This window comes from Aythya marila (assembly GCF_965140915.1).
Source record: "Aythya marila genome assembly, chromosome: 23".
Taxonomy (NCBI): domain Eukaryota; kingdom Metazoa; phylum Chordata; class Aves; order Anseriformes; family Anatidae; genus Aythya; species Aythya marila.
This window is the reverse complement of record NC_139064.1, coordinates 587,154-604,006: the sequence shown is the minus strand read 5'-3', so window position 1 is coordinate 604,006 and position 16,853 is coordinate 587,154. Positions and strand designations below refer to the sequence as shown.

Here is a 16,853-nt window from a genome sequence, read left to right as displayed (position 1 = left end):
CTTGGTCAGACTCTCAAAAATAACTTGTCATCTTCCTTCTATAGCTCTGTTTACTTTTACTTTTTTAGTGTTTATACTTCGGAACTTCCATTAAAGAAAAAAAAAAATCTCCTGCAATCACCAGGTGCCAGGAGATGGTGGTTTAAGACATAGCACCTGATGTTGGAAAACTCAAGTCGTAAATGTCAGACTTGATGAGTCTACAAATCTGTCCTTCTTGGAACAAATCTGGGTCTTGAAATCTTAGCATCATTCACCAGAGTCCTATTCCCTGATTTATTCATCACTGAGTCCTTGCCTTGGAGCAGCGTAATGATATTTTCCTTCTGATGTCTAATTGCCAGCTGGAGGGCTGTACAGCCAGTAATATCTTCCACATCCAGCAGAGCACCGGCCTTAATCAAGGTCTTGATAATGGCCATATTGCCCTTGAGGACAGCAAGGTGCAAGGGTGTCCAGCCCACTTTGTTCTTGGCATTGACATCTGCCCTGCACTCCAGCAGGTTGATGACGGTCAGAAAGGAGCCCCGCTGGACTGCAAAGTGTAGGGGGGCCCACTCCGACTTCTCGGCGATGTTGGGGTCTGCCCCACATCTCAGCAGCTCGCAGACCACCGGCTCTTCGCTGTAGCGAGTGGCCAGGTGAAGCGGCGTCCAGTCCATGCTTCCTCTGGCATTCAGCTTGGCGTGGCTGTCCTTCAGCAGGTGGATGATTTCAATGTGCCCTTTGAAAGAAGCCAGGTGCAGCGGGGTCCAGCCTTTGTCTGTCCTCAGCTCCACGTTGGCTCCGTATTTGATGAGCTTCTCACAGATCAGGTACTTCCCCCTGGCCACGGCCAGGTGCAGGGCACTGTAGTGGTTTTGATCCAGGCTGTTGACGGAGGCCCCATTCTTCAGCAAGTAGTGGACGACCCTGAACTTTCCCCGCTCCACCGCGACATGAAGCGGTGTCCTGTGGTTCTTCTGCTTCTTCTCCAGGTCTGCCCCTTGGCTGGCAAGGAGTTTGACCAAGCTGACGTGCCCAAAGCAAGCTGCCACGTGGAGGGCTGTTTTCCCGTCTACCTCCTGGGTGTTGGAGTCAGCCTGGCGCGACAGCAGCACGCGGGCCACGTTCTCAAAGTTGTTCTGTGATGCCAAGTGCAGGGGGGTCCACCCGTCGTGCTCCTGAGCATTTACCTGCGCCTGGTGGTCTAGCAGTAGGCGGACAATTCTGTCGTCCCCATTCTGAGCTGCGAAGTGAAGAGGCGTCCAACCATCCTCGTCGGGCATGTTGATGTCCGCGTCGTGCTCTATCAGCACTGAGCAGATCTCCGGGGACCTCCTCTGAACAGCCATGATGAGCGGGGTGTAGCCGCAGACTGCCTGGCTGTTCACATCGGCTTTACAGCTCAGGAGAAACTTCACCTTGTCCACGTCTCCCTGGATCACCATGACGTGAAGCAGCGTCAGGCCGTTGTCGTGGACTCTGCAGATCTCCTCGGACAGGACGTCCTCAGGACTTTCGGTCTCACCCCGAGAAGGTGGCACATGGACCTCCTGTTTACCCGTTTCTATAGGCGGGGGAAACAAAACAGCAGGGAGGGAGTGAGACCAAGCGAAGCAGCTTGGTGTGCACAAAATGGGAGGGAGGGACAGCAGGTGAATCTTCATACTATGCGATGAGATAAAAAGCATCTTAGAGATAAGGAACGTGAAGTAAGGCCAGATGGCTACAGGCAGTCTCTTACAAAGCAGAGAGGCCAAGCTCTCCATCATGGGAGCTCTGCTATTTCCTTTATAGTTTCTCTTCCTTAACTTAAAATGAAAAGTCACCCACAAGGAAAACTTCCTAGAGCCACATCTTTATCTCTAGAGAGCAAGGAAATAGGCTATTCTCATGGATTTCCCCTTCTTTATCTTTGAATTATGAAGAAAAGTTCCCTACTTACCGGCACTTCTGGGGGCTTGGGAGAAGATAAACTCTTCTTTGTCACTCTCATTTTCAGGAAGGGGAAAAGAAAAAGCCGTAAGAGAAAGTTGCCTATTTGCATTATATACTTTTTTTAGATTTCTTCTTTCTCTAGAATTTCATATTACCATTAATGTGGTTTTTATCAAGTCCTGTAAAAGTCAGCAGAGCAAATCATGACACTAATGGGAATGCAGGAACCTGAAAATGATCTCTGGATATCAGTGAGGTTTTGTCCTTCTCACTCCTCTGCTACCAAACATACCCAAACACTACCTTCTTATTTCAGCACATGCCCATGGCAGCATCTCATTTGATCATTTGCTTTGTTGTGCAGGGAATCCAGACCCCCCCACCTCCTTGACGTGCTGTGCTGGATGCTCTTGTTTCTTGCTGACTGCACAACTTGGCAAACCCCCAGAACAGCACGAGTCCTCAACTACTAATTCTGCTGAAACCTGATTCTTTATTAGTCACAGAAACACAGGGATTTAATTATTTTTTTTTCCTCCCCAAAGGTTATTTAAATTGCAGTGTCCTCCATTTCTTGAAGCTAGAAAATGATCCAGTGAACACATCTGCCAGTGCCATGAGCAGAACCTGAGTGAATCTGTGTTTGCCTGAGCTTCTGTATATGACCGAAGACTCCTTGATAAAACCTCTTCCTCTCAGCAAGCAGAAAGAAGGGTCTTCCTCTTGGACTGTCTATCATTTAGCACACCAGCCAGCTTCCTAAATTATTTATTTTTTTCCTAAAAGAACTGTGGATGTAACCCTATGCAAACAAACTGGGCAAAGTGTGCCCAGTGATGGGAGAGGAAACCCAGCATTGGGAACTGGTAAGACAAGGGAAAGGAGTCTGGGAAACTTCCCGAGGGTGCTGGAAGGCCTCCAAGGCTCACCTGCTGGCTCCCCGAGATGGCAGGCTTGTGGGACATCTTCCTGACGAGGCGCTCGTTCTCCGGATCTACGACGAGGCTTTGTATCAGGGACAGCAGCATGTCTGTTTCCACAGGGATATCTGCAAAGAGGCCGGGAGCTGCCCACGTGCTCGGAGCCCAGTTGGCACCCAAGGCTGTGGAAGTTCTCCACACAGCCCCCGCACAGGGAGGGGGGAAAAAGGGAGAAAGGGAATGTGTTGACAGCAGATGGGCACCAACCATTTCCACGGCAACAGGCAATTTATCTGGTAATGACTTAAACACAAGCTTATCCCCCTTTGTGAATCCGTGCAGCTGACCTTTCCCTAATCCATGCCACGTTTGGTTACTGCACCTGTAAAGCTCGGCCGCTGCTTTGGGTCCTGGTCCCAGCACCTCTTCATCAAGTCTACCATCTGCTGGCACTCCCCTGGCCAGTCATCGCGGGTGGGCTCCAGGCACGGCCTCTTTCCTGCTGCAACCTTGACTATAATGGCCATCATGTTGGCTCCTGAAAGAGTCACAACGGTGTGTGCTGGGCTTTTCTCTATGAATGTGGCTGCAATAAACATTTCATAAGTGCAGAGCATGTAAGAAGTGCTCTCATATTTACCTGCATAAGGTTTCTTCTGCATAAGCACCTCCCAAATGACGATTCCAAAGCTGCAGGCAACGAGAGATCGTGAGCAATCATTCCCATCGTGTTCTCATTGTGCGTGGACATAAAATCCACCTATTGCTTTCATCTTCTTGAGAAATGGAAAAATTTGGAACGGTGTCCTTCAGGATGGAAGAACTAGGATTTCATCCCCCATGCCCCAAAAGGACAATATCTTCTGAATCACTGCATACATCTCTAATGTCTCAGCCGCAGGGCTGGTGCAGTGAATGAGTGACTTACTGCATTTCCCATGAAAGTCAGGCTCTAAGTGCCTTTGGAGTCCATTTTATCCCTATTTTGTCACAGAGTCCCCGACTGTTGCAAGTTCATGTGCCCATGCAAATCCTTTGCTTTTTGTCTCGGGTTGCTGTGTAATGCAGTAACCAAGGAGCTGACAAATTTCCATAATGTACCTTGCATATGTGGGCAGCACAGCAATTTGGCCAAAAGGAAAAAAAGTTACACATCTTTTATCCACCTGCTACTGACCAAAATGAAGCTGAATACCCAAGTAGCCAAGCAATGTTACAGTTGTCTTAAAAATCAAAATAAATCTTAGCAGTGACGCCGCCTACTCCGCGCTCTAATCCTACTCCTTGCCCATAACAGCTCCCAGCAGCCTAGCAGGGTGTGAGGGAACCTAAGGCAAGGCTGTCTGCAGCTCGTATGGGACCAGGAGAGGCTCCTGGTTGGGACCAGCTGGTTATCCACACACCAACCCTGCTCTCTTTCTCCACCTCTGAGGTCAGAGCAGCACACGTTACTTCCAGTGCTCCCAGCATGTCCCCACCAAGGATATTTGCAAGGCAGAGAGACGGGGCAATAAAATGAGGCAATGCCACAGTCTCTCTTCCTCTGTGCAAGAGCCAGGTGGCAACCCTGTCTCACCTGTGTGCAGAAAGGCAGCCCTTACCTGTACACATCGTATTTGATTCCTGGGGGCTTGGTGTTCTGGAGGAACATTTCGGGGGGGATGTAGCTCAAAGTGCCTCTCAGAGCAGAGCTTTCAATGTATTGCATTCGGCTTGACTGCTCCATCCATTTGGAGAGCCCGAAGTCTGAGATCTGCAAGCAGAGACAATGAGAGCCCCCCTGCCTCTAGCACTCACACGCCTTTCCTTGGTTTAGCTGGGAGCTAAATATCTCTCCGTCCTTCAGAATCAGGAGCATGAGGAGGCACCTAGCAGCTGAAACATGATAGGACTCTGGTAAAACTGAAGCCGGTGCTTTCCTCTGAGTCCAACAGAGCAGCATTTGCCCCCAAGCTGGACCCCAAAATTCCCCCTTCTGGCACAGATTGCCTGGAGTATTCCACACTATTTATTTACCAGCTGTTTCCTACAAGCCCCAGTGGCCAACTGCTCACTGAGTGTTCCTGAAGACCCCACCTCATTAGGATCCTGGACTCAAAACAAGCAATACACACTACTACTAAGCGAAATAACCTGTCCCTAAAAACATGAAGGTCATACCTTGACATGCATATTGCCGTCTAGGAGAATGTTCCCTGGCTTTAGATCTAGGTGAAGCAAAGGAGGTGTCATGCTGTGCAGGAAATTCATAGCCAAGCCCATCTCGTGGATAACCCGGAATTTGAGCTGCCAGGACATTTTGTGAGTGGGGAGAATTTTTTCCAAGGACCCTCTGGCCATATATTCCATCACTATGCCCAGAGGGCTGTTGCAGACCCCATAGATAGTGACAATGTGCTGGAATTTGATTTTCTCCATCTTGGTGGCCTCTTCCATTAGGCAGTTCACACTGTTTCTGGAAAAAAAATAATAAAATAAAATAAAATAAAATAAAATAAAATAAAATAAAATAAAATAAAATAAAATAAAATAAAATAAAATAAAATAAAATAAAATAAAATAAAATAAAAAAATGAACCAAGAGTTGTCATCAGTGCTGATCCACAGGCAGTTACTGAGTGACTGTATAGCTTAGGGGTTTCCAGCCTTTCCAAGCAGCCCTGCAAACCCCAGCAAGATTCATTGCCACAAATCAAAAGCATGAGGTGATAGGACTTTACAAAATGACCTGAGGATTTTGTGGGCAAATTCAACCACCAGCCTCCTAGAGAATCCTCGTCCATCTGTTTATTTTCACACCTTGGTGCATTCCCCAAGTGCCACTTCCCTGCGAGCATGCCATGGGCAGCAGCAGGGTGCTCCCTGCCTTTTCCATGCCCCCTGTCCCCAGGGCACGCACGAACCTGCAGGGACCTGCCCATGGCTAAGCTCTGCCTGCAGCTTTGGTCCCGGGGCAGTCTAGACATGTCTGCCCGTTGTTGCCAGCTTTGCCAGACCTGTTCCACTAAATCTTTGCATTTCCCAACTTGTTGAACAAGCTCAGAGTACGCTGACAGCAGCCAGGCAATAAAAGTGCCAAACCTGCACTCATAAAGCACACCTGGGAATGGATCTGGGCTTGCAACTACATTATGCCAAGACACTAATGTGTCTAAACTTAGTTCAGCTAAGCAAATCCCTCTGCCAGACTTCCTCCAGCAGGCTCCCCCCAGTTAAACACAGCTCTGGAGGAGTTGTCTCGGGTATTTTGCTTCCCACGGAGGAAGAGAGGCTTACCCCAGTAACCTGCAGCACAGAGTGCTGCCTCTTGGTGCTTGTCCCTCCCCAAGAAAGAAGTGACTCGAGTGGCCTCCAGTTCCCTTCCTGGGACAGGACCAGGGCTGGGCACTGCAGGAAGGAGGACGCTGGAGCCCCAAGAAATGAGGCTTGTCAGGGAGGAGAGCAAGAGCCCCGAAGCAATCCTATAAGATTCCAAGTGCTTTAACTGTGTTGGAAACCTGTGACTGCATCTGTGGCTATATTTTTTTTTCTATGTGTTCCTTGGGATTTTTTTTCTTTTTCTCCCTAAAAATTGTCATCCCCAGCAGATCTGCAGACTAAAAACCTTTGCAGCTGACAAGGGTTGAAGCAAGAGCACCTCTCAGACACCCCCTACCCTTCCAGGTGATGCACAGGTTCAGCTGCACCCGCCGAGCTCCTGCCCTCCTGGCATGCCTGTGCCCACAGGGATCCCTTGCATCATCCCACTGATCCACTGAATGACATCCCACAGACTTTCAGGGCTGAGGGACTGATGCTGGTCCTTCCAGCCCTCCTGGAAAGGAAGGAATTGGGGCAGAGCCATGGCATAGGACAGCATGCTCTTGCCTTGTAATCCAGAGCTTGTGGGGGTGACAGAAGTATAACGTTAGCCAGAGCAGCCCCAAGGCTGCTTGCCATATGTAAGGGGAAGAAGGCCTTTGAGAAACCTATGTTAGAGTGCAAAGTTGTTTTAAGGACAAAATAGCATAACCCCAATCCCTAGGAGACCCGTACAATAACTCATAAAGGCACATACACTCCCAGATACTTTTCCCAAACTCAGATTTTCAGATTTGGTTTTTCAAATCCTGGTGACTGCAGAAATGTTTTTAAAAATCAGTAAACATTTCTGCTTGCATTCAACAATTCTTCTGGAATATCTACTAGCATTTGAGATAATCCATGAAACCCACAAGACAAAACTCATTAGAATGGTACACACAGATGTAAAACTGGTTGACTGGACACACTTCTTCCTCAGAAGAGAAAGTGCAAATGTAACATCTGAGGAACGCAAGCCTCGCAAACTAAAGGGGACAATCATACAATCTATGATCCCATTAATCACTGCCCAGATGAAACCAACTGTTGTCAGTAACATTATAAGAAAGTCCTATTGCTATGTGATTTTTAACCAGACGGGATCCTTCCAGCTTGAACGGTTCAGAATTTTAGATAAATAACTTCATTGGCTCAGCAAGCCCAGCCAAAAAAGCTGGAAATTCTCTGTCCCTGGGCTTTAAATCTAGAAACTTTACTAATTTAGTTTAAAAGCTACTCCTAATTCCCAGATTTCAATGTTGTCAGAAATAAGCTCTCCTTTCCTCTTGCACTTGCACATATATGCATAGGAAAGCGAGGCAGACCTCCAGGTCACTGGTGCTTGTCCAAAACCTCTGGAGTGCCCCTTTGGACACCTCCACCAGTTTTAGCCCCACATCGCCACAGATCTGTCCTTGGTGGCATGACCAGGAGAAGCTGGAAGAGAGCTGGTGGTTACCTCTCTGCGCTGGAGTCCTGCAGCAGGTACGGGGAGCATTTCACCGCATAGACCGTCCTCCACCTCCTGTGCTTGACTTGGTACACGCACCCAAAGCCTCCACTGGCCACCTTAATCCAGTCCTCTTCGAAATCCTCCTTGCTGAAGATGGTCAAGCTGCCCAGTTGTGGGTCTGCCTCTGCAGTCATGACAGACAAGGCAGCCTGGCTGGCTGCCTCCTGCTCGGGCGCTCTCAGGGAAGAACCAAGGAGCTCCTCTGCTCCCGATTTGCATGGGGAGGTGGGGAGTTGCCCAAAATGAGCCATGTTACTCACTGCCAAGAGGTGGATCCCGAAGCATCACGCTCGCCCCGTGCAAGGAGCTGCAGTGCTGCAGTGCCTGGAGCCTCGCTGGGCACAAATCCCCATCCTGTCCCACATCAAGCAGTGCTTACACCAAGCCAAGGCCTTTTCGTCTTCAGTCTGTGTCCTGCCAGCGGGCAGGCTGGGGTGCAGCAGCAGCTGGGAGGGGTCAGACCCCAACTGGCCAAAGGGGTATTCCACACCATAGGGCATCATGCTGAACAATTATATGGGGGGTGGTTGGGGTGGGGGGACCGGCTGCTTGGGGATAAGCTGGGCATCTGTCAGCAGGTGGTGAGCATTTGTGTTGTGCATCACTTGTTTTGTACATGTTGTTATTAGTAGCACTCTTATCATTGTTATTATTTTCCTTTATTTTCTGTCCTAGTGGACTGTCTTTATCTCAACACAGGCTTCATTTTTCTGATTCTTTCCCCCATCCCGGAGAGGGGAGGGTAAGGGGGCGGCTGTATGGTGCTGAGGTCAAACCAGCTCCCCCCCAGATAACTCTGACCCCCTGCACCATAACCATGTTACCACAGGGTGCCTGCTGAGCACCATCCTGACAGTTCCCCGCCTGTCCCAGAGGCAGCCACTGCCCCCCCCGGGCCCTGGTCCCACTACAGAAGACCCCCATGTGTCCGCCGCTTTATCCCCAGCCACACTTGAGTGCTGTGCCCAGCTCCTGAGCCACGAACAGCCTCTCTCCGTGTTCCTGAGAAGCTGCCGTGCTTCAGACAGGGATGTGTTGTGGGTGCACGTCGGTGCTAAAAGCAGCATGGCTTTCTGTGTCGCTGCTCCGCTCCCTGCCGCTTGTGCAGAGCCGGTTGTAGGGAGGAGGGCAGCCCTTCGGCTAAACTGCAGGGCTGGGGCACAGGAGAGCCAAACACTTTGAGCTATGATGCACACAGGCTTTTAGTTTGCTTTATGCCTTGAAAGCTGTAAAGAGGGTTTAATGACACTCGTCTGGGGCATAAATGGCATTAACAACCTAGCACAGGGGCTGTGTAGGTAAGGCACTGTTGAATACAATGTGGTGCTGATTTCCTTAGCACTGCTGCTGTGCAAATAATAATTAGTGTTTCTGCAGGGTAGTTGTCACTGGGTTTTGACCTAGAATTTGTAGCTACATAGCAGATCCGCAGAGATTCTTGTAGGGAAATGGACCCAGGTAGAAGTGTGAGTTACTCCTCTGCTGCATTTGACACAGGTGCTCTGGCAACAGCCCCTTTGCTGCCTGCATCCTGGCCCCAGGAGTAAAGAAACCTTAGGATGTAGAAGGTGAATGGGGTATTTTTTATGTGCTCTGAAACGCAGGCTTACAGACAAAGCTTTTGTGTGCTGAACTTTTTTCCCATTATGTAGATTTTACTAACAGGAGGATACTGGAAACTTGCTTCCACCAAAAGCAAGAGAACACCAGCACGAGTACAGGCGAAGAGAAAGGGGACCCAGCTCCTGAGACGTGAGAAAAGCCGCTAAGCTGAGCTGCTGAGCTGGATCTCTGAAGCTCTTGGTTCCTCTCCCTGTTCCCAGCCACTAACCTTGAGTTTTGTTATTTTCTTAACAAGCTGGTCTGCCCGCTGGCATGGCTCTAGTCTAGTGCTTTATTTTAGGTAGATCCCTGCACCCTGACAACTCTTCAATTTCTGTGAACAGACTGCGTGCTGGTGCTTGCACATATGGCATTGTAAGCTTTGCTCTCCCTTTTAGCTGAGCTGCTCCTACAGCCCTCTCTATGCTGCAGCTTGTGGATCAGCTCACAATGAAGGGAAGAAAGGCAGGAGAGATGTGCTTAAGGCAGAGGCTGGAGAGCTTGCTCCCTGGGTCTGCAGAAGCTCTACAAAAGCAATACAGTGTGCAATGCAAAATCAGTCGCTTTTCTGATCATTGTAGCTGTGCTGTGGGATCTGCAGAAGTCAGCTGCTCCTAGTTCACAGGCCACGGATTTCTCCAAACCGTGGACAACCTGGGCTTTTGGTTTTCTGTCTGTGATGCAGCCAAAGGCTGATGAAAGCACTGCCCAGGACAGCAAAGCCAGTCAGGGACCCCAGCAGAATGGGCACCAGCACGGCAGAATCAGGACCTGGAAATAAAGTAATCGAGCTGTGAACAGCGTTAAGGAGATAAGTAAGAAGAAAGAGGAGGCTAAAACCTCATCCATCCTCATAGCGCATCAAGCACGTAGGGCTGTTTCTACCACAGAGCAGTCTGGACGGGTAGTTCCCCTTCTAAAACACTTTGCCTTCAGATCTCACAGTAAATACTCTTTGCATAAGAACATCAGTCACAAAAGTTAAGTGACTCTCAGAGATGGTGCCAGTGATTTAAGTAGTCTGTCATGCTCGTGACATGCTGGATTGACTCTCTCCCCTTTCTAACTGCTGGACAACATCTGATTAACTAAACCAGCTGATGTATTTCATCTGTGGATAGAAAGAAAATGAAAATGCTCCTGACTGGTGACCAGCCTTATTCTGCTATCATTTTTCTTACAGCAGGCAGTCACACTGAGCAGAGACTTCTGCAAGAGAGCCAGAGAGGGATGCAAATCAGGGACCCACCTTGCACAGGCTTATAGAGAAACCTGTCCTTGAGTCGCAGAACTGGACCAAACGAGATCAGGTTGCGCGGCTGCCCAGGGCTGTTCCTGTCACCTGGCTGGGGAAGCAGCTCCACACTGTCAATGCAGCCCTGGGGAAGATAGGTGGAAGGCTCTGAACGTGTCCCAGATGTGGCATCCCAAACCCTGCACCAGTGGCTCTGCTCTGTCCCAGCAGCTGGAGCCATCCCCTGTGCTCGGGCTCCGTCCAGCTCTGCTGCTGCTCCAAGGATGATTCACCCAATGCTTGGACCTGGCCCTGTGTCAGTATCTATTCCATAATTCCTTTTACCTAGTGATTAACTTGCTTGTTAATATACTTCTCATCTGGATTACTCAAGGCAAAGATAAATTATTTCTGGAGCTTTATAGCCTACCTTCAAGACTCTTTACATTGACTGCACTTGCTGGAAGCACCAAATCTTTCCAAAAGATCCTGAGGCCAGCGAGGGCGGACCCTGCCCACGTACCTGTTCACAGCCCAGTTTGCCGTGCAGACACACACTGAGCTCGCAGTGCAAATAGGCCACCGAGTGATTCAGCATCTGGAACAGCTGGATGGTGAAGCTGGCAGCTCTGGGCTCGCTGCTCTGCAGCAGCTGGATGTGTCTGCATTCAGGTAGCAGCCTGGCAAGGACAAATGGAAGCAGCTTCAACTTCCAGCACTCCCTGTGTAAGGGCAGGGAGGAGGGAGATGTGCTGGCACTGCTCTGCACAAGGTCTGGGGCAGGTGTCTGTAGCTGCAGGCAGAGTCAAACAGAAATCCAGCAGACCTCAGCACCCCAGCCTGGACGTGTACCTGCTGTGGAGGGCAGCACCCTGGAATAGCAGAACTGTTTCTTGGAGGGTTATCATGCTAAACCATTGCAAAGGCTGCTGTGATGTGATGACCCTTCCCTGATCCAGACATCTCCAGAGGCAGTGCAGAGGTGACCTCCCCTTATCCAGCACAGGTAAATCTGAAATCCCTTTTTACTGATGGCAATGACATGTAGCACTTGCAGCACACATTTCATGCCCTGGTGGCTTTATAAACATGAACCAATGAATCCTCCAACACCCCTGTGCTCAACCCAGGCAGCTATAGCCATGAACATCACGTGGAAGTGCATAAAAAAAAAAAGCTCATTGCATAAAATAACAGGTGAAGGGAGGAGAGCCCCATGCCTCACGGAGCCCTTGGTGCTGACAGCGAGGGGAGCAGAGCACTCCTGGGCTCATTCCCACCACTTTCATCTCACTCAGCACCAAAGAGACTGGGCTGAAGCCCTGGGACAGGAGCAGAGGGGTGTCCCCAGGCCATCCCCATGCTGTACCTGGGGAGGAGGCAGCACATGGCACCGGGGCCCCCCGGGCTGCTGGAGGGTGTCACGCAGCAGGAGCGGACCCGCAGCACGGGCTGGCTGCTGCTGCTCCGCACGGCCAGGGAGGCCAGGAAGGTGTCCTGGGGAAGCGCTGAGCCCTGCAGCTCCGGGCTCACTTCTGCCACAGGGCGCAGGCTCATCTGCACCGTGTAGTTGCCAGAGCCACAGGCCTCGTCGCTGACAACTGCGATCCTGCAGGGAAAGAAGGAAACAAGCTGAAGCCCAGCCCAGCTCTGCATTAATATCAGGTCCCTCGGTGGAACCAAACAGATCGGTGAGCTCAGTGTGCAAACAGTGCTAGCAGATGCTCCCACTTGTGAATCTGCACGTAGAATTGTTTTGGGAGGAAAGGCAGAGAGTCAAAGGCTACTGTGAAAAAGAAAGTGAGGTCCAAAGGACAGCATTAATATCTGAAACAGGAAAAGATTTTTTCCTGTAAGCTGTGAGGTCACTGCAGACTGAACTGAATGCTTTGGAAACAACAATACATCATACCCGTGATGCTGAGCTCATGGAGCAATTTGGCTATTAACCCCCCCACACCCCGTAAATCACACAGCCTGAACACCAACTCGCTGTGACAATTACCCGCTGAGAATGGCACCGTCCTGCTGCAAAACCCTCCTCTGCCGGGACTCACTCAGCAGCACCCTGGGATCCGAACCTAGGGGTGTTAGGGCAGGTTCTGAGCCTGTGGGGGCTCTGTGGGTCACCCAGTGTGGTCCAGCCTCCTCCTCGGCATCCTCCTCGGCCTCCGTGCCCGTGGCACCCAGCTGGGGATCGCTCACCGCTGTGCGTGCTGCCATGGCCCCCGCAGGACGCGAGGGGATCTCTGTGATAGGAGGCAGTGGGCTCAGGTCTCTGGTTAGGAGTGTCTCAGCATCATCATCAGCTGCTTTGTTTGAGGCAGCTGGCTCACTGGTAACCTTACTCGCAGGTACAGAAAGTGATTTTGCTGTAGATGGCCCCGTGGGCTGCCCAGCAGCGTGCTGGCTGGAGTGGAGAGCATCCTGCTCCATGCTGGCTTCCCTGGGCACCTTCTCCTCCCATGCCTGAGGTGCTGAGGACGTGGCTGCTTGGCTGAGCTCCTGGCTGGCAGTGGCTGTGTCCCCTTCCAGAAACACATCCTCACTCTTTGCCCCTGATGCAGGGACCTTAGCTGAGCTGTTCATTACAGCCATTGTAGGAAACACCACGTTTGGGTCAGATTGGAGAGCTGATGTTGGCAGGAAAAACACTTTTTTTTGGGTAACTGAAGTGGTGATATAATCATTCTTAGCTGCAGAGAGAGAAGTCACCGCTAATGGAGACGGCGAGGTGGTCTGTGTTAATTTAGGCTCGCTCTCGAGAGCAATCACAGGCTCTGCAGCCGCAGACGGCTGTGCTGGAGCTACACCAGCCTGGCTGCCAAGAGCTGCTGCAGGGGGCTGCTCTGCCTTTGTGCTAAACACAGCCGGCAGGGACGTGCTGGTTCCCAAGAATCCCCGTTTTCTTGGGCTTGTGCCTTCGGTTGGTTTCCCATTTTCTCCCACATTGGCCGGTGAGGACAATGCAGAAGGTGTTTGACTGCTTTGGTCACGTTTCGCAGCAGATGGCAGGGGAACTCGCACAGACACCGGTGAGGGCAGGCTCACAGGGGACATGCTGTACATCCTCGGGGGGGTGCTGGTCACCAGCAGTTTCCCAGAAGCTGCTGTTTTGACCTTCGCTGCCAGCACGGTATGTGCTGGTACTGGCGTTGGGGTCTCCATCCTGACAATGGGCTTGGGCACGATGGTAATAAATTCCAAGTGCGTGGTGAGATCAGGTTTTATAGAGGTGGGGGGGACTGATGCTGCTTTAGCATGCAAAGTGACTCCAGAAGAAGCAGTGCTGTCCGCTGCTGAGCTTCTGCCATCATTTCCAGCTAGAAATGCTGAGAAAGCAGACACGGTGCTGGGTACAAATGGAACTTGTGACGGCAGCCTTCGGAGCGACACGGTGCTTGGCTGACTTTGTGATGTGGACGGCAAAGGCACAATGCTTGGGGACATCTTTAATGGATATTTTACAGTTCCAGCTGAGCTCAAACACTCTGTGCACTGCGCTCGGGCAGAGTAAGATGGGCTCACTGAGCCCCGGCCACGGGTGGTGGTCTGTAGCGCCAGTCCTGTACTGCGCTGCCCCTGATCCCCAGCCCCTGTGACAGTAAATGGAGGCTGAGCTGGCCTCGGAAGACCAGTGAGTCCCACTGCTGACAGCAAAGGGGTTACAGAAGAAGAAAGAGGTTTTTCAGCTTTTAAAAATCCTGTGGGGGCTGTAGGGCTATGCTGTGCAGGCACCAGTACTGGTGGCGCTGGGGAGGCAGGAGGCTTGGTTGCCGTACCACCAGGGAAAGGCACCCCAGCCCCTGGGGAAGGGGCAGGCGCTGCCTGCAGCCCCTCGGGCAGCTCCTGCGGGTGAGCAGCCTGTGCTGCTGTGCTCGTCCTCAGCTGCAGGTCCAGAAAGTGATCTGCTGCTGGGGCAGTGGCTTGAAAGGAACTAGGGGTGGCCACGTAACTCGCAGTAGTCAGCACTGGCTGAGAAGTTACTTTTGCTTTCTCTGCTTGCTGGTCAGAAGCAGTGGAGAGAGTAGTCTGAGGTCTCAGAGACTCACTAGTGGGATACGAGGAGCTGGTTTTCTCTGGGATATCACGGCTGTGTCCATCGGTAACCATGGTCAGACCTTGCTTGTTTGTGAATAAGAGGGCACTTCTGTGGTCATCTTCACCCTGAGGAGAGGGCACCATCTGTAAGTCTGCTCTGTCCGTGGGAAAAAGGATAAAAACAGGCTTAACCAGAATTAAGCTAGAAGGACTCCCATTTTGCAAGTTTGCAAGATCTACTAACGAAGAATTTGATGCTGCCAGGACTTGCTGAACAGAAACCAGAGTCCCAACACTGATATTAGGGAAACTTGCAGGCAAAGGGGTCTCTTGCATGGGAAGCAGGCATATCATGCCATCAGTATTCTTAAGCAGAAAGGACAAATACAGGGATGATGGGAACATTTTGGGGTGATCAGTTCTGAAAATGCTGAGGTTTTTGGTAGCTGCATCATGTGATGCACCAAACTGCTGCAGCAGTGCTTGGGCCAGATGTGCCGGGATCTCAGAAACAACAGGCACTGCCAGCTCAGGACGTGCTGTTGTTGTGCTGGACTGGCTTTCCTGTGCGTGGGGTGGGTGCAAGCTGGCAACAAAAGCTTCCAGGCTGCCAGCTTGCTGGATCGGGGAGGCTGAAGGGGCAGAGCTGTCACGAGAAGCTTTTTCGTTCTCCTCATGCAGTCCAGAGGGGCTGGAGACCACTCTGGCTTGTGGAGTCAGTGGAGAACCACCCTTATCTATCTGATGTGGAAGACTTTTCTGTCCCTTGGAATCTTCCACTGTGCTCATCTGTGGCATCACAGCAAATGCTTCCTGAGGTCCAGGATGGGCTGAAACGCCTTGAACCTGAGACCCAGAACCAGCAGTTGAAGTCAGTACGTGGAGTCCTCTCGCAGCAGAGGTGGGGACACCCATCGGCTGCAATCCAGCATAAGGAGGAACAGATGTAGCTTGTGGCTGAAGTGCTGCGTGAACAGCAGCAGGAGTGCTTAAAGGTGGAAGGGCTGCCTTCTCAAAAGTAGATGCACTTGGGAGGGGTGGAAATGTGGCTCCTTTTAGCTCTCTAGTAGTTTGGGAGAGGTTTACCATGGAGATTTGTGACAGCCCTAATGAAGGTGAATTAGAAGAAGCCCGGGGGCTCTCAGAGGATGTGGATTTTTCAGGCTTACTTGTCATCATCTGGTGATCAGCATCTCTTTGTAAAACTAGGACTGTGCTTTCCTGAGTGCTCCTGTTAGTGTCATGTGAAGCATGGTGCTTAGTACAGTTGAGAGTCCGGGACAACAGGAGAGGCTGTGGTCTACTAGCTACATTAACAGCCCCTTGAAATGGAGGTGGAATCAAATCATCATGACCTAGAGCTTCAGGATGCATTGGTAATGAAGAAGAGTGCCCAGTGCCTTGCAGGAGCTGCTGAAGAGCAGGCAACACAGTTGTGTGTCTAGAGCCCTTTATTACAGCTGTTACTGAGTTTCTGTCTTCACTGCCTGCTGGTTCTTGGTTAAGAGATAAAAGAGGGGGAAACTGAACAGCAGTTGTTTTCATGGCTCTGAAATAGGTGGCATCAAGGCCAACCGAAGCTGGCTTTTGTGCGATTACAGAAGTAGTAAGTTGAGCATCCACACTCTTGACGTATGCAGGTGTCACAGCAGCTCTGCTGTCAGGCTCGACTTGGGGACTTGCATCCTTTGGCCTTTTTGTAGTGGGGGGTGCTAGTGTTGGTAACTGGCCCACCCCTGCATTTACAAGAGCCATCTTAATGCTGGTGGGAAACGGATATGCTGCTGTTTCTTTTCTTGGAGGATGGAAATTTACCGTTGAAGTCAGAAGAGAAATTTTAGGACTTGACACCTCCCTCTGCTTGAGAACAGGAATGGGAGAGACACCTGCAACCCCCCGAGAGTCTTGGTGCACCCCCACAGTGGGAGTGGGCTGGGGCAGCCCAGCACTGCTGGTCGGGCTGAGAGCAGCCTCAGGGACAGTTTGAGCTCTGCCTGGCACTGACCTCTCTGACTGCTCTGGATGGGTGGTGGCCTGTGATCCTTGTGCAGAGGAGGGGACACTTACATTACTCAGGAGATTGTTAGGAAATGCATCTCCATCCTGGAGTTTTAAAGCAGGTAGTCGATCAGACCCCTCCAAGTTTCTAACCACCTCCTTAGGCAGCGTGGCTGTTGCTCTTGGAGCTCTCTCTGTGTGGACAGCAATGAAGTCAGCTGTCATTTCACTGGTAGGATCAACTGCTGCAGTCTGGAAGTGGAAGGTCACCTCCTGCGAGTCA

The 16,853-nt window shown here is 50.9% G+C and overlaps 1 protein-coding gene across 1 annotated transcript; it reads right to left on the bottom strand.

Moving 5' to 3' along the window:
• Window positions 1-200: 200 nt before the first annotated feature.
• ANKK1 (ankyrin repeat and kinase domain containing 1) lies at window positions 201-12,754 on the bottom strand (the record flags this gene model as incomplete). The annotated part of the gene is made up of 12 exons (XM_082778011.1): window positions 201-1,549; window positions 1,928-1,973; window positions 2,850-2,968; window positions 3,223-3,378; window positions 3,481-3,530; window positions 4,442-4,593; window positions 5,001-5,295; window positions 7,642-7,897; window positions 10,547-10,676; window positions 11,055-11,211; window positions 11,901-12,140; window positions 12,537-12,754. 12 exons carry the CDS (start codon window positions 12,752-12,754, stop codon window positions 201-203), a joined length of 3,168 nt encoding a protein of 1,055 aa, XP_082634137.1.
• Between the last annotated feature and the right edge of the window lie 4,099 nt (window positions 12,755-16,853).